Source organism: Dermacentor silvarum, chromosome 10 (assembly GCF_013339745.2).
Source record: "Dermacentor silvarum isolate Dsil-2018 chromosome 10, BIME_Dsil_1.4, whole genome shotgun sequence".
Taxonomy (NCBI): Eukaryota; Metazoa; Arthropoda; class Arachnida; order Ixodida; family Ixodidae; genus Dermacentor; species Dermacentor silvarum.
Genome location: NC_051163.1, coordinates 110228121 through 110245885, shown reverse-complemented (window position 1 = coordinate 110245885; position 17765 = coordinate 110228121). Strand labels below are relative to the sequence as shown.

The 17765-nt window shown below is 49.2% G+C and overlaps 1 protein-coding gene across 1 annotated transcript in view; it reads right to left on the bottom strand.

Annotated features, from left to right (window-relative positions):
• Positions 1 to 13170: 13170 nt before the first annotated feature.
• The window catches only part of LOC125941096 (uncharacterized), a 10780-nt gene continuing 6185 nt past the window's right edge, over positions 13171 to 17765 (bottom strand). The window contains exon 3 of the mRNA XM_049658032.1: positions 13171 to 13206. Coding sequence (XP_049513989.1) covers positions 13171 to 13206 — 36 coding nt within the window. The remainder of the gene's footprint in view (positions 13207 to 17765) is intronic.

Sequence of the window (17765 nt, the reverse complement as noted above, 5' to 3'; positions counted from 1 at the left end):
GCTCACAGCGCAGCTGGCGGAGGGCGCGGTAGAGCTCTACATCGCCTCCGAGATTCGCGCGACAAAAATTTCGGAGGCCACGAAATAAAAGGTGCACTGTGGTGGAGAACACCACGAGGACACAACCAATGCCACCGAGTTTGTTCGTTCGTTCTCAATTTTCATGAAAATGCTGCAGATCGCCGGCGCCGCTTTTATATTTTCTCGTGTAGTTTCGTACGCTCCTCAGGCAGCGCTGCGAAATGCGGCAAAGCGGCCAAACATTCATGAAATGACGAAATGCTCTCATGGGAGAAACGCTAAAGAGAGAAAACTAAATTTTATCGACAACTTGAATTGTAATGATACTTGGGCTAGTTGGTAGAAATGCGTAATTTGAACGGCAGCGCAAACCACACACGTACACAGAGAAGGACCACGAAAACACGACAGTAGATAGCACAATGTTTATACCGAGTGTTTCTACAAAGATTTTAAACAATGTTTAAAAATAATCGTTTGGAAATAAAAGCACGGTTTATTCGGAGACCTGCCGCCGTGGTGGCGTCCACGGGCTGGCGGGTGACACGTGTTAATTAGTCTCCAATTGACAAAAATCTATAAATTAGCTTTTAAGCATTTAGTTTCAGCGGGCTCATCGTAATTGAGAAATTGAAGCGAGCGCTCCATACAAGCCATATATCAACTTTTGGATCTGGAAAAATGCAATTACCCGCACAACAGTGGCACGACGAATTTCAATATCAGAGCGCGCGAAACCGAAACTGGAATCGATGCAGCGAGCGCCAAACCGCGCCCCTCGAGACGACGTTCTGCTTACGTCACCTTAAGTCCCTAGATTTACTGCTTTTAGCAAAAAATGTCTAGGGACTTTACCCAGTGCGCTTCGTCTTCGTGCATCTCGCTGTCGCAGCGCCTGTGAAGGCGGAGCTTAGCCAAAGAACACCCATACAAAGGCTTAGCCCCGAACGCTTGGCTAATGAGTTGAGGAGGAAAATTATGGCTAGGGAGGAGGGTAACTTGTAAACGTCCTTTTAGGGTCAATGACGTAATCAGACGGCGCCGCGAACGAGTGCCAAATGATCGATGCCGTATATCTACGGCTCCTGTGTGTGTTCGAAAAACGTGCCAATTTTTCAACCATCTAGAGATTGTCTATAATATGTTCTGATATTAAAATGAATGAATGAATGAATGAATGAATGAATGAATGAATGAATGAATGAATGAATGAATGAATGAACTATATTTCTCGTTCAAGCGAGGGGAGACTGGGACTAAAGGTACGAAGGCCTGACAGAGGTCCCAGCCCCCGCAGTTACAAGAGCCGTGATAAGCAACGCAAATGAAACATATACAACGTACACCCGTGAGCAAAAGTATACGGACCACAGGGTCACCGAAAAAGCTTAATTTCGTCGTCATTAAAATGCGTAAATTGAAATTGACGAGTGCACTGGAAAGTTCGCAATGCCAAGTTTGAATTGCGGTCTTTAATTTCAAGTGAAATTCACAGGCAGAGGCCTATCAAAATCAGCTTTATCACGCAATTCCTGATCCCTATACTCTTGCTCACATCTCGCACGAGAGAACAGAATTTCAGTAACAATAAAGATTACATTTGTTGATTGGATTGAGTGAACCACATAAAACATTAGCACAATTATGGTATCTATATTAACTTTTTGTTATGTCACACATGCATACATACAGATGCGAAAAATACAAGATATCAATAATTAGTGAAAGCAATGTCATCGGCGAGTAATATGCCCTAAGCTCTTTTTTGAAGCTTTCAGAAGCGCTAAAGTTTGACAGTTCTGCTACCTTGTTTAATATTTCTGTCGACTGATATAGGAATGTTTGTTTTCAATAATTTGTACTTGTTCTTGATACGTGTCTGGTTTTCCGGCGTAGTGGGTAACGAGATATTTCATCATTGTTTTCGTGAGAGAGAGAGAGAGAGAGAGAGAGAAATCTCATTTATTCCGACCAGTCAATTAACGCAGCCGAAAATGGTCTTCCTCCGCAGCGCCTCTATCCGTCGGCCGGGATGAATAATTATCGTTTATGTATGGTGACCAGAAGCTTCTTATATTATATTCTGTCTGCTCGAAGAAGGAAGTAATGCTGGAATAATGAAGCTGCTTCAAGGTCTACGAAACGGCCATGGTAATTGCAGTATATACGAAAGAATTGGGTTTGTAAAAGATTAACTTGTAGTTTGTTTTATTGCGATAGCAATTATATGGACACTCAAAAGCAGATTTCTGCCGTCGGCGTCGGCGTCGCCGTCGCCGTGAGGTTCCGTATGACGTCAATGGAGATGAAATCGTCGCCGCGCGCCGACCGCTGTATGTGCGAGTGAAAGGGCCCGAGGGGCGCGCGCTTTCACGGGGAGTGAACGCACGGCGGAGAACAAACGCGCGTTCTGCGCCGTGCTCCCTTGATGATGATGATAATAATGCATTTATTGTAGGATGGCTCGAAGGCCTATTATGTGGAATAGGAAGGGGAGAGGGAAGGAGAAATTAGAGCCGTCCTAGAAGCTGCGTGTCCTTGGCGAAACCCAAGAGCGAGTCCAGAATGGCCCTGTCGGAATCCGCCAAACCAGTTGCCGGCCTAATCCACTTCTCGTAGGACGACACTTGCACCGCCCTCAGGTAGTGGTCCCGTTGCTTAGCGTAGCGCTGGCACTCCCAAAATAGATGGGCTGCGGATGGTCGCGTGGCTACGCCGCAGTCAGGACACATACATGTGCGGCTCCAGGGGTGCTTCTTCGTCCTCAGAGGCTGTCGAGGGGCCAGGTTCCTGCGACGGAAGGGAGTCAGGAGAAGGGAAAGGAGGGCGTCTCTCCCTGCGTGGCCGGTACTGCCGCCACCGCTCCAGCACGTCCGGTGTGAGGGCGAAGCCGGAACGGAGTCTATGCAGCAGCACCTGCCCCGACCTGGGAAGACCCGCGGGAAGTAGGTTTGGGTCTGGTGGGACACTCGCACGGAGTTCCCTCTTGCGTCGGTTGGCTGCTGCTCTCAGAGCTGTGTCTGGGTCATACGGTGGTCCTTTTGTCGTGCTAGTTGTGCTGGTGCTGAGGGTCTCTGAAGGATCCCGGGAGATGACGCGGTTGGAAAGAAGGGCGCGCGCCGCCTCATGAGCTCTCTCATTTCCCTCGATGCCCTGGTGACCAGGGATCCAATGAAGTGTTGCAGTGACCCCGCGGACCTCTGCACGCCTGAAGGCCTGCTTGACCAGAAGAACTTCTGATGAGGCTGTGTGGCGAGACTTGCAAGCATGCAGCGCATATTGGGAGTCTGTGTATATATTGATGTGTTTTGCATGCGTGTTGCTTGAGACCTGGTCTACTGGCCAGGCTATCGCCCGGAGTTCAAGTTCCGTTGGGTCGTCGGCATCAGCAGTTATGTACGTAGAATGAGTCGCACAAGAACCGACTACATGGTAGGCGACTGCTCCCTCACTAGTGCGTGGGTCGAAAGCTGCATCAGTGTACACTTGTTCTTGGCTTGGTGGAGCGTCTGCCAGACTCTGAGCATGACGCACAGCAAATGCTGCCCGACGGTGCGCATGTTGTGCGCCCATATTTCGAGGCGTTGGTGTAGTGTCGACGACCGCAATGTCATCCCAAGGTGGAATTTCCCATGGCAGTTTGGGTAAAGTGGATATGTCCTTTCCCATGTAGGCCAGTAGTGCCCTGCCTTGTCTGGTGTGCTTCAGGCGCTCTTCGTGGCCCGCCTTCGATGCTTCGATGGTTGCGCGGAGGGTAGGCAACTTCGCATATCGATGCAGCTCCTCGACACGTGTGTGCTTTGGGAGCCCTGTGATGATGCGGAGAGCTGCTCTGTGGAGTACCTCTAGCTGTGTCCAGTGCCGAGCAAGCAGGTCATAACAGCGTGCTCCGTATATCACTCGGGTGTCAGCAAAGCACTCACAAGTTTTCGGCATACGTCGGTACCAGCACCACCCATGCGGAAGCCGATCCATTTTATGAGGTGCATAGTCTTGTGCCACGGCCGGCGAAGGTCAGCGAGCCAAGCATCCGCTGTGCCTGTGTGGTCAATAGGTATCCCGAGAACGCGCACTGGTTTTTCCGATCGCTGCAGTGTTTCGCCTCCGAGAGTGAGCGTGAGGGCAGCTTCATCTTGCGCTGAGCCTCGGATCACCACGTACGTTGTCTTCTCTGGAGATGGCCGCATACCTGTTTGTGGAAGGTAGTGGTCAATAACGTCAAGTGCCGCCTGCAGGGTCTCTTGCTGATTGTGTATCGGTCGTGACGCAGTCCATAACGTGATGTCATCTGCGTAAATGGTGAAGCCCAGTTCGGAAATAGCCTCTAGTCGCTGAGCCAGGCCTATCATAGTCAAATTAAAGAGCAGGGGTGACAGTATGGAGCCTTGCGGGACTCCCACCATGTTTGGGTAAACTTTCCCGACGTCTCCGTCTACCCGTACGGAAAAAGTGCGATCTTGAAGGAAAGCGCGCACAAAGTTGAGTGGGCGGCCTGTGATTCCGTGCCTCTCTGCTGCTTCGCTGATGGCCTCATGCGTAACAGTGTCAAAAGCTTTTCGGAGGTCCACCGCCACGAGGATGCTCGGATGACGGTTTCCTCGACCGACCGTCTCTCGACGCAGTACACCTTCCTTCACAAGCAGCAGGCTGTCATGGGTTCCAAGGTTTGGTCGAAACCCTGTCTGTGCTGGATGGAAGCGACCCTCTGTTTCTAGAAAGTGAGATATGCGCGTCAGGGCCATTCGCTCAGCCAGCTTACACGTAGTAAGTGTGAGCGATACTGGGCGCATGTTCGACAGTACATCTGGCTGTTTGTTTGGTTTCGGTATGGGTGTGACGATCGAATGCTTCCATCCTGCTGGGATTTCACCGTTGACCCACACTGCATTAATCTCACCGAGAAGTTGCTTCTTTGCGTATTCTTCAAGATTCCGCAGAGCCGTCCACGTCACGCCGTCATGGCCTGGTGCACTGCGCGCGTTTATAGAAGAAAGTGCCTGTTCGAGCTCGAAGAGCGAGAATGGGGCCTGGAGTCCTTCGTCGGTCACTGGCTGCGTTTTCCGGTAAATGTCGGCGTTCGGGGACCTCGACGGTTGGGGAAAGAACATCTTCGCGGCATCATCTTGGAGCTGGGTGACTGACTGGCCAGTTTTGAGCAAGACGTTTGAAATAGCACTGCGTGTTTTACGCTGACCTGTCATAGCCTTGAACGTGTACCACACCTTGTGGAGGCCAGTTCTTTCATTGAATGATGAGCAGTGCTGGCTCCAACGTTCCCGATACAGGCGCTTGGCGTATCTTCTTGTGACGGCAGTGCGACGTCGAAGTCGCACACGGTCGCGATGTCGTCGGCCATTCTCTACGTACATCAACTGTGCTCGCTTGCGCGCGTCCCAAAGGTTTAGTATGTGTATGTCCGGCGCCGGTGCATCAGCTCTTACCTCCGTCTTAGTGGTGGCCATTCGCAGGGCGTGTGACGCCCGCTCTCTCACGGATGCAGTCTTGGGCTGCTCCGCAAATGCTCTTCTGTAGGCATCCCACCTGATCGTACGCACAGTGCGGCCGGCCGCACATTTTCGTCCCATGTTCAAAGTAATCCACAGTGGATAGTGGTCGCTGCCCCAAGCGTCTGGATCGCATCGCCAGTCTTTCACGTAGTCTGGTGTGGACAACGTCAGGTCCGGGGTCGTGTTACGCTGTCCACTATGCAGCGCGGCTCGGGTGGGGTAGTCGGTGTCATTTGCGAGCACTAAGTCAGTTGTCGCCGTGGCATCTACGAGTGCCGTTCCACGGGGCGTGTGATAATCATAGCCCCACTGCGGATGCTTGGCGTTGAAATCGCCACTTATCAGGAAGTCGTCGTTTGGGTAACATCTGCGCAAAGCGCAAATCCATGTGAACGAACCGCGTGTGCGGGAGCTAACTTCCGGGCGCATGTATACCGATACCAGTACTACATTGCGCTTTGCGATCTTGCAACGGACAGCTACCACTTCCTGCACGGCAGTCGAATACTTAGACGTGTCAATCTGTGTTTGCGGAATGTCTGTGCGCACAAATACCGCCGCTTGTCCCCGTATCACAAATTCGTCGGTTGCACCGGTGATACCACTGGGCTGCGGGGTCCGGTGCCGTTTCCTGTTTCGATGCTCTATTGACGGTTGGTAATAACCATTGAACTTTCGTAGTGTCTGATCTGTGCCACTGGTCTCTTGAAGTAGAAGCGCAAGAGGGCGGCCGACACCGTCAAACAAGAGGTTCAGTTCCACCGCACAGGTTCCCAGCCCCCGACAGTTCCACTGTAGCACGTGCGGAGTGGGACCGTCGAGAGCTGTACGCGAAGCTGGGTGGCTACTGACGCGAGGCGAAGAGCTGCTGGAGCAAGCCATATTGTCGCTGGAAGTGCTGCTCCTGCGCTTGGAGGAGAGGATGCAAAATTTGTTGTACCAGCAGAGCCAGGTCCGTCTGCTGTGTTATGGTAGTAGAGGCTGGTTTTTGCGTTTTAGTGGGTTCCTGCGGATTACATGGCTGCTGCTGCCGCTTGGAGCGAAGCCGTTCGAGTAGAGCTGCATGCCTTTTTATTGCGATAGCAATTATATGGACACTCAAAAGCAGATTTCTGCCGTCGGCGTCGCCGTCGCCGTCGCCGTGAGGTTCCGTATGACGTCATTTGGAGAAGAAATCGTCGCCGCGCGCCGAACGCTGTATGTGCGAGTGAAAGGGCGCGAGGGGCGCGTCTTTCACGGGGAGTGAACGCACGGCGGAGAACAAACGCGCGTTCCGCGCCGTGCTCGCTTAAGGGCTGCAGAAGTAGGCGTCTCTTTTCTCCTTTACAATCACCATATATGTAGAGCAAACGCACCTTCTTCCGACGCGCGAGAAGCCGTGGGGGAGGGGGAGGGAAGGGAGGCGACGTTTAGCTGCGGCACCAAGTGCCTATTTATATCACAGGCTCCGGCAACAGTCACCAACGCCGCACGCATTTTGAGCGAACGCGGGCAAAACGCCGATGGCGTCGACAACAGTTCTGCGTGTTGCCGATGCTGCTGCATGTCCAAGTTTATACAGCTGATAAAGCTAATATCATTACTCCGTATAGCTCTCTACAAGTTTGCTATCGCAATTGATGCTTCGCCTTTCAGGTGAAACTGCGACCACTTTTTCATTCTCTTCTAACTTCCGCCGCAGTTCGGCGTTCTGTCGTACGAGTTCTGCGACCTCAACTTCGACACTATCTTTCGATGGGTCGACCAGCTGCGATGGTGAAGGTGGCATCGGGGTGGTACAATGCGAAACGTTCGCCGGCTTAGAAGCACTTGGTCGAGTTTGCTTGAGTGCTCCTGCGTAGCTGAGGTTGGAGCCGCTTGCTCTCGCAGTCGTTTGTGCGCAGTTCTTTGAAACAATCTCGTTCACTGCATGCTTCCTTTAAGGTACGTGGCTGCGTTGAGACGTTCTCGTCCTCAAGTCGGTGCTGCGTCGATTTAACGTCATGGGGCTGGACAGTTGTGCGGAGGCTTCTCAATCGGTGCACGTCATGCCTTTTACGACGAGAGCGGGGCCGTGAGCGGATTTTCTTAGCGAGGTTTGCGTCTGACTTCAGTTTCGCTGGACACTTCGGGTCAGTAGCCGTGTGACCTTCTTCTTCACAGTTTCGGCACAATTGGGCGTTGTCTGTTTGCATTCATCGCCAGCACTGCTTCCTTCGTGTGTCTTGCCGCATGTAGGGCATACCGCTTCGTTCGGATAGACATCCTTTTTATGTCCAAAGCGATTGTAAACGAGCGATAGCATCGTTTACACACAATGCTTTTAGGTTCGTAAATTGAAAACCGGGTGATGCGGCCGTAGTAAACAACAGTGTTAGGGGGGTGGCGTCCTTCAAATGTCAGCAAACATGTCCCACGCTTTCCCATTGGGCGCGCGTCAAGGATACGTCGGTGCTCACAGGTCAGGGCTGCGCGGAGTTCAGCCTTCGTTTCATTGCAGTCGACGTTGTATATTACGCCTCGGCACATGTCTCGGCCGGGTGCTTGATAGACTTGCACTGGTATCTGCCCGCGGTTCACGTCAAGTTGCGAAAGCATGAGAAGCCCGTCAGCCAGTAGCGCACCCAGGATCTCTGCCAGGGGGGGGGTTGACAGTTTGCCAATACCATCTAAACAACACTAATTTCGATTTATTCACGGGAAATTGTCAAAAAAAATGCGCTTTTTGCGAGTGTGCAGACGATTTCGCGTCTTACATCTTAGTTGCAGCACTCAAATGCGTAAGGAAAGAAAAGGGGTTAAACAAAAGGGGAGGTTAAGTCGGCCTCAGGGGGGGGGGGGGGTTACAACCCCCGAATCCCCCCCCGTCAGTGCGCCACTGCCGTCAGCTTGCCTCTTGTCGTAAACGAGCAATCTTATGGTGTTAGATGCTGGTTGTAACGCGTACGTCAAAGGTCTGGTGTCGACGGCAGCGGATGTGGCCGTCACGAAGTTGCGGTGGAGGTCCTTGCTTGATACAGTCGTGAGCGCCACATTTACCCGTGGTTTCACGACTAGCACGAAAGCTTCTGGTAGTGTTTCCTTCTCGGGCCGTGTTTGGTTGTGCTTACGCTGTTGCACTTCCCACGCTCCTCCGTCGCCGTAATCGTCGAACGCGTCCTGGGAGAAGCCTCCGGCGTCTCGACTGGCCTCTAGCTTTTCAGCTGAGGATGCGTAAGAAAACAGTTCTTGAGACGCGGGCGGTACAGTCTCTTTTTGTGGTGGCGTTGTCACATCAGATTATTGGCTTGAAGACGTCGGTACTGCTTGCGTTTGCATGTTGTCTTCATCGCTGGAAAGGGCGGACGCATCTTCGTAGACCGATGACGTGAAAGAGTCGCGCCGCGTTCGTTTTGATACCGTGCTGGCCGTCGTTGAAAGGCTTGCAGAGCGGTCTCTTTCACGACGGTGGCGGCTGCGGCTGCGTTCGTTGAGTTCCCGATTGTTCTTTCGTTTCTGGCGTTCGCGTCTATGTTGTTGGTCAGCGGTAGCATGCTCACATCGTTCTTCATGGGCCTCAGCAGAGCGTCCGATGGTAGACGCTCCTGGAACGCCTTCGGGACGCTGCGTAGTCGCTTCGTTGCTCAAATCTTGGGCTGGCGCCGTCAAAGGTGATTGTCCCGGTTGTTGTTGTTCATGGTCAGCAGATGGTGGTAGCGTCGATGACCCGGGCTCGGCCATCAATGCCGCCGTGGCCATGCATCAGGCTTAGCAAGGCCACCCGCCGGTGCGAAGAAGCGGCCGTAAAACGGCCAACAAGCAACGCACCTTTCCGAGGCTTGTCTCGATGCGTGGCCGATGCAACAGCGAAGAGGATGTGCGACAGCAGGAGGTGAAAACGCGAACAGCTCGCGTAACATTCGAAGAGAGTCGGAGCGCGAGGAGCAGACGTGCGCTCGTATCCGAACCGGAAGTTGATCTCCGCCGTGCTCCCTTAAAAAGGGCTGCAGAAGTAGGCGTCTCTTTCCTCCTTTACAATCACCATATATGTAAGCAAACGCGCCTTCTTCCGACGCGCGAAAGGCCGTGGGGGAGGGGGAGGGAAGGGAGGCGACGTTTAGCTGTGGCACCAAGTGCTTATTTATATCAGAGGCTCCGGCAACAGTCACCAACGCCGCACGCATTTTGAGCGAACGCGGGCAAAACGCCGACGGCGTCGACAACAGTTCTGCGTGTTGCCGGTGCTGCTGCATGTCCAAGTTTATACAGCTGATAAAGCTAATATCATTACTCCGTATAGCTCTCTACAAATTTGCTATCGCAATTGATGCTTCGCCTTTCAGGTGAAACTGCGTAGTTTGTTTTTGAAGTTGTTCCCCAACCCAAGACCCCATAGCAGATGTTAAAGTAAAGGAGAGCATTGTATAACTGCTGTTCGAGCCAAAACGGCGTCAGGTGGGTTATCCTATTAATGATACCGACAGATTTACAAAGGGCATCCTTATATGTGAACCCCAAGATAAATGTTGATCAACCCATACGCCTAAGAATTTTTGTTCTTTGACATGGTTAGTTGCAGTTCCATTGAAATAAATGTTAATGTCATTGGGCATGTTCTTGTTACGAGCTCTGAATAAAATGTATATTGTTTTTGCAGTATTTAATTCTATAGATTACTTTCTCTCATCCGAACTGACAAGCGATTTAGATACGCATTAACGATTACAGTAAGTTCGGAAGTGACATTAGATGTAAAAAACACGTTGGTACCATCGACATACATTGGCAAGTCGGGTGAGTCGTACAATATCGTTTACATAAATTAAGAACAATAGTGGGCCCAGTTTTGAGCCCTGCGATACACCCTGTTTTATAGGTAAAATGTCAGAGGCAATATAATTTATCTGAACAAATTGGTTACGATTCGTTAAATAACTTCTTATTAAATCATTAGCGACGCCACGTATCCCGTACATTTCTAGTTTATGTATTGATATTTTATGATCGATCGAGTCGAAAGCCTTCCGTAAATATAAAAAAGGGCAAGTGTAACCTTCTGTTTTACAATGTTCTCAATGATTTTGTCTTTGTTATCTAGAAGGGCTTGCTCTGCTGACCTATTTTTTTTGGAAACCGAACTGGTACTTAAAGATTACATTATGTTCAGTCAAGAAAGACCACAGCCTGTCAACCGCGCCACTTTCAAAAGTTTTGAAAATATATTACTGCGATAGCAATTGTATGGACACTCTGTTGAGACTCGGGTAGCGTTTAGGCCGGTGCACCTTCAGCCAGAGGGATGAGTACGTCCGGGAGTAAGAGCGAGAGAAAAAGGGGTTTATTTTACATATTTACAGTGGCTCCAAATATGGAAGCCCACTCCATGGGAGAGTGAAGTGAAGTGAAGTTTATTTTCCTTTCGTACAAAGGAGGGAGCCGTGGCTAAAGGCTGGAATGCCTGACGAAGGCCTCGGCTCCCCTGTACAGTCTGACATCAGAATACACAAACACATAACTGAAAATATATAAATGCAAATCACCTGCTCTTGCAAGTGTCACATGATGCAGTTATTTAAACATACAGCAGTAATAATGGTGTTATACAAAACAAAGACCAGAATCGATAAGATATTTCTTTGTTTCCTTTTTAAACACTTTGAATGAAACATCAAAATCAACATTTGTCGACATTTTATTTGTCGAGCACTTTGAAAGTCTCAGCTCACTACAAGTCTGAGCACATTTCAGAACACGTCAGGACACATCACTGCACTCAAGCTGTCTCCTTATAAAACATCGGTCTTCCCTAGTTGACCCGGCTAGGGAATCAGATGACCTCGATGCGACCAATCAGAGGGGTCGTACTGTTCACCGAACTCCGCCTCTAATGTTTCACCTTCGAAGCAAGGACGAGGCAATCCGGAAACAGGGGGTTGACACTCTTTCCACGAAAGTCGGTGACTTAATTTCTTGCCCTCTACCGGTCATCTTGCCAGGGTCGGGAGAATGGCCTTCACGCTAATCCCCGCTTCTAACGAAGGGTGGCGGTTGTGATCGGTCGCTTCTAAGTGAGCTTCTTTGTCCGAACGTCACTGCCGCTGTCGGGCCGCGTCGCCGTCTGGGCGACGCTGATGAAGGGGGTGGTATCGGGGAAAGCACCCAAAGAATGGGCACTGCCGAGTTGGGGCGCTTGTTTGTCCATCTCGTCGGTGTCTGGCACTGTCGCCGTCTGGGCGACGCTCATGAAAGGGCCTGCCTCGATGGGAAACAATCAAAGAATGCGCCCGGCGGATTCGGGACGCAACAACTCCAAGCGGAGTTCTGCCGTTGTCGTCGTCGTCGCCGTGAGGTTTCGTATAAAGTGCAAGGGCGATAAAATCGTCGCCTTGCGCCGTATGCTGTATGTGCGAGTGAAAGCGCGCCACGGAGAGCGAACGCACGGCGGAGAGCAAACGCGATGTCTTCCGTCGTGCGAAAGTCCGTGGGGGGATGGGAGGGAGGGGAGGCGACGTTTAGCTGCGGCACCAAATGCGTATCTTGCGACAGGAACTCGCGACTCAATCTCCCACCCGAAAGGAGGAAAGCAGGAAGGCAGCGCGGGAGGGAGGGGGTGCGGCTTCTACTCTGCCTCCAACTGAGTACTTGTACGTTGCGCGGATTCGGGCTGTCGCGCGCACCGTATCTTGAAAGCGATCTTCACACGGCTCTTACCTTTGTATGCGCTGCGCTTTCGCCACTCAGTTTCCGTTGAAGCGACAGACCGCAAGAACCTTCGGTCGCTGCTGCTACCGCGCTTGCTCAGGCCAGCGTTTTGACAGTGGTTGTCTGCGGTCATCGAGTGTGACATATTCATGTTTGCTTGTGCGCGCTGACAGGACACACCACTGCACTCAAGCTGTCTCCTTATAAAACATCGGTCTTCCCTAGTTGACCCGGCTAGGGAATCAGATGACCTCGATGCGACCAATCAGAGGGGTCGTATTGTTCACCGAACTCCGCCTCTAATGTTTCACCTTCGAAGCAAGGACGAGGACAATCCGGAAACAGGGGGTTGACACTCTTTCCACGAAAGTCGGTGACTTAATTTCTTGCCCTCCACCGGTCATCTTGCCAGGGTCGGGAGAATGGCCTTCACGCTAATCCCCGCTTCTAACGAAGGGTGGCGGTTGTGATCGGTCGCTTCTAAGTGAGCGTGCTTGTTCCATGCTTGTTAATTCAGTTAGTAAGCGAATGTGTCCAAGTTCATGCAGCCGATAAAACTACTATCCTTACTCCGTATAGCTCACTACTAATTTGCTATCGCAATTGATGCTTCGCCTTTCGGGCGAAACTGCGACATTTTTCAAGATAGATATTGGCCGGTAATTTGAGACTCGATCTTTCGCACCAACTTTATGGATTGGTGTTATTCGAACGGTTTTTAGCGCACCCGGAAAAATTCCTGAAGATACTGACAAATTAACAATGTAAGCTAGAACGACACTTATTTCGCCTGAGCCATATTTATTGCGCTCCCGCCGAATTCCGTCAGGTCCTGACGAGGCTGTACTCTTCATATTTTGTACTCTCCATGATATGGCCCAGTGCTGGCCATATGCTAGCAAGACATTGGCTGCTGCACTGACCCGATGTTGACCTAGTCTTGGCACTGTCTGGGCCAGCATTGCAGAGAGTTGCACTACGCCTAAATGCCAGCGTTGGGCCAGTGCTCGTGTGCTGCCTGGAAATAGTCCAAAAAAATTCACAATCAGTTCTTGATTCCTTTTTTGTTAGCGGAAACACGAGTGAGAATATGCATTGTGAAGTCGTACCAGGAATCTCCGATCACCATGCTGTTTTGCTGACATTTTCAGGTTGTTTTCTGAATGTAAACCTTAAAATTACTACGTTCCGCAACTTTTGCAAGTTAGATGATGTATGAACATTAGAAAACTTTGTTTTCATTATGGTGATTTCGCTAGCAGCTCATATAATGTGCATCTTGTCTGGGAGTGGTTATAAGAACATTGTATATGACTGTACCACACGTTTCGTTTAGATTATTTTTAAGAAAAGAAATCCGAGGGCACCCAAGCGATTGTTATGCGTTGTGAATGCGAAACCATTAATGTCCAACTGAACGCCGCTGAGCGGTCGATCCTTCGAGTTTCGCGCTGCGAGTAATGTATATATAGCGGTACGCGCTGCCGGAGCCAGCAAGCAGCAGCAACCTGCGGTGCCAACGCCGCATACCACCGACGTCTTGCGCGCCGAGAGACCGAGGAAGCATCAGCGGCCACCAAGGCCAGCAGGCGCGCGCAGCAGCTAAGCCTAAGCCCCCCGAATAAAACCAAAGGTATCAACATTCTTTTATCTTGCCGCCGTAGCTGCGGCGAGGAGCATGATAGGAGGCAGGAGAGAAGGTCTGCGTCTTCCAATTGGCGAATTGGTTGAGCACCGTCACGTGGTATATCTCGCACCCTTTTCTCTATCTTTTTTTCTTTTTTTCCGCGTCTCGGTGCAGTCGTCGCCATGACAGTTGGCGATCGAGTTGCTGCGGCGAGGCATTGGCAAGGAATTTGATTTAAGAACTCTGTTTTGTTTTGTTTTACGTTAGGGATAAGTTTTAAGTATGCTGAAGGTGCAAAAGTCTACGAACCGAGCCTTTTTCTTTGTTGACGTGCTGCGGAACTCGGGCATGATTAAGCTTAGCCATGGGTAGACTTGTGCGAGGCTTGCTTTCGCAGTTATCGTTCAGATATTTTCCTCCTGATTGCGCTACTGTCAACCAGCGCCTCGGCGTCAACAAGTGTATGAAGCTATGGAGTGCGTAGGCTGTCTGCTGTCATATATAGTGCTAAAAACGTAGCGCGCGTTATTGTACTATACTGAGAGCGTAGCTTTGTCAGTACATGCGTTTTTAGGCGTTGCAAATATATTTTTCGAGGACAGGCTGCTCTTGACAAGTGTAAATCATTTTCACTATTGCGAGTAGGCTTTACAGCTGGAAAGGTATACGTTGGGATTTTGAACGGAGCATCGCGAACTGTCGTGCACGCGTTGACGGGAATGTGCTCTCTGCACGACTCCGCTTGATTAAAACGTGGTGGCTGTGTGTGCTATACATGCTATACATTTGCGCCTGAGTAATATTCGGTACAAACTTCGTCCACGACAGTCCTTTTGTTTTCGTCCTCGCTATTGCTCCCGTGAACGCAAGGCAGTGTGCGCGACGCCACATTTGGGTGCGCGGACTAAGATTGCGAAAACCATAGATAAATAGTATCTTCTAGTTATGGCACTTTGTATTTCAAAACCGCCCTAGTACAAGAGGCTGTATAGTTAGCCGCGCGCTAAGTACGCTCAGATTCCATTTACGTTTTGACTGATTCACGACGTGACTGTTTTGCATTGCGGATGTTCGGATGAATGAAGAAGTCATCAGTCGAACGTGTGCTGCGCGTATCAGCTTTGTGACAGTTGTTTCTTTTTGCGACGCGAAGTCAAGTTTTCGCGTTCGCGCACCCTGTGTTTGTAATGTATTCAAGTGTCTTCCAATTGAAGACCTGTTGATAGTCTGCACTCGTGTTTGTAAAGTGTCCCGATTTTTTTTTGCAGATTCCAAGAAGTTGAGCCCTTTCACGCCGGGTAAGTGTCTTTAGAAAGCCAAATAAAGAACCTGATCAATGCAATAGAAATAACTCGCGAAGTGGCGTTATATATGTGCAAGCCGCGACAGTGTTCTGGCCTGCAGGTACGCTACACTGGTCGTGGACGACATAACACTTAAATAAAGCTCTGGCAGGTATATGAACATTGTGTACATAACGTATACATTGTTGGTGAGAGAAAGAGCTCCGATGTTTCTGCTCGAACTTGACACTGAAAGGAATTTGTCAACGAAACTAGCCTTAAGAGGTTTCTAACTGGAAGCAGGCAGCCAACCCTAAGCGGCAACACAAGTGCGCAGTTACTCTCCCGAAAAAAGCACGAAAATCATCCGCTTCTGCCATTTTCATAGCGTTCCATCATCACGCTTTAATACGGTGAAAATGCATGAGCAAACACGCTTTAAATACGGTGAAATGCATGCGCAAACACCTAACAATGTTTAATGTCTCACCTCGCGTAACGTTACGGGCGAAGCCGGCGCGCCCGGGAGCGCACGACCAAACAGCGAGCGACGAAAGCGCGAGCGGCGAGGAGACCAGGAAAAGGAGAGGGCAGGGGAGGAGGAATGTCGCTACTTTAAAGGTTTTTTTCAGGGGGCTTAGCTAAGCCCAGAGGGGGTGAGAGAGATACGGACCACGGCCGCTTCCGAGAGCGTGGGTGACGTGGCGTCGCAGCGATGCCCTCTCCCCTTACGCAACACATAATATAGCGCGTTATCGTCCCTGCAGGTGTTCCCGTTCGCCCGCTCTGCTCTGTCGAGGCCCGCTCGTGACGTGGCGTCGCAGACAATGGAATTTAGGAGCAGTTTCGCTGCTACAAACTACAGACGCCGGCTTTTTCACTCAGTGGGCCATTTGATGGTTTCGCATAAAAAACACACAAACGAACAGATCATTAGAGAGGCATTAAATTGAAAGCGGAAGCTAAAAAGAATAAAGAGGAACAAGAGGTCTTGCTCGAATACCTTGCATTATGAAGAGAAGATATCAGGAGTATCCTCTCAACCTAAATTCCAGTAAGTCATGACAAGAAAAATTATGAGAAGTTATTGCCCAATTTTACTGCGACGTCAGCTGAAACGTTCTGGCGGGCAGAGTCAGTAAAATCAGAGGACTGCGACGCTTTTCATATTGCGGGCAAACAAACTAATGACTCCGCAAAAATTTCGGACGCTTCCAATTGAGCATTTCAAATCTATATTTACAAACCATAACAATTTTTCATCATATTTATTTCTTCTTTGCCGCCTATATAGAACCTCACTAACTGATAGCACGGTATCCTGAACATGATGGTGAAAATGGATGCTAAAAAAATTCTGGCACAGACGGCATCCCCAATGACTTTCTGAAAGGTGTTTTCACGTTTTTTTTACTCCGTCAATAAATAAAGGCGAACTCCCGAAAGATTAGTTAACCGCAAAAATAAGACCAACACATAAAACTGCCAAAAAAAGATTCTCGATCACCAATTTCTTTGACTTCAACAATGTCTAAAGTTTCGAAGCACATAATTCGTAATCCTATGGTAGTTTCTCGAAAGCAGCAGTTTTCTCACTAAATACCAGCATGTATTTGGAAAATACCTCTGAACCTGCCTGCTAGAACGAGTGCATAATTCCGTAAAATCAAACTATAATGCAAACAAATTAATGGAAAGTTTACGGATTATAAGGAAGAATTTGATATAGTTTCACACACTAGCTTAATTTTTAAATTAAACACGATCTTTAAAAATCATGTTTTTTTTAAAAAGATGGCTTGCGGCACACCTGAGACAAAAACAGAAATACATATATTTCAGTTATCACTGTTCCAGGCCAGTTAAAGTTCTGTCGGATGTTCCCCAAGGTTCAAATCTGTGGCCCCTGTTTTTTTCTCCTTATGTTTATTAATGACATAGTGCAAATCATTGCGATAAAGATTACTATATGCAGGTGATTGTGTGTTGTACTCGGAAATTGATAGCACGTGCGACCAGTTGTTAAATTAAGCATTACAGAAAGTTGCTTCAGGGTCCACACGATGGCGCACTCAATCAATTATGATAATCAATTATGATAAAACAGTGTTTATGAAAATAACTCGTCAGAAAAATCCCTTGCACTTTCAATGTGACGTTCAAAACGTTAAAAGTACTGTCCGAAGTAACCCATTAAAAATACCTAGATCTTTGGATTTTGACCGATCTAAGCTGGAATGAGCATATTAAGTAAATTATCACGAATGACAACATAGGGTTTTTTTTCCTAAGGTGAGCTCTAAAGTTATCGGTTCCTTCTGTCCGACTTATGACCTACGTATCTCTTGTACGAACAATTTTAGACTATGCTGTATTAAGATGGAACCCTTTCACTAAAACTAACATCAATGGGCTAGAAAAAGAACAAAGATCGGTGCGATCTAACTTTATAGATTTCTGCAGACCTTAACGGCAGGTCTAAAAATGCAACCTTCAGTCTTTAGAACAAAGAAATCATTTCCCTAGACTGAAGTGCTTACATCAATTGAATAATTGCCATATTAAGATCGACATAATTTTCCTTTCCAACAGCCGGCCACCTGTACATCTGCAAGGCCAGTATGTCTGATGGCACGGATTAATCTGCCTCGCGACCACTTGGTCGCT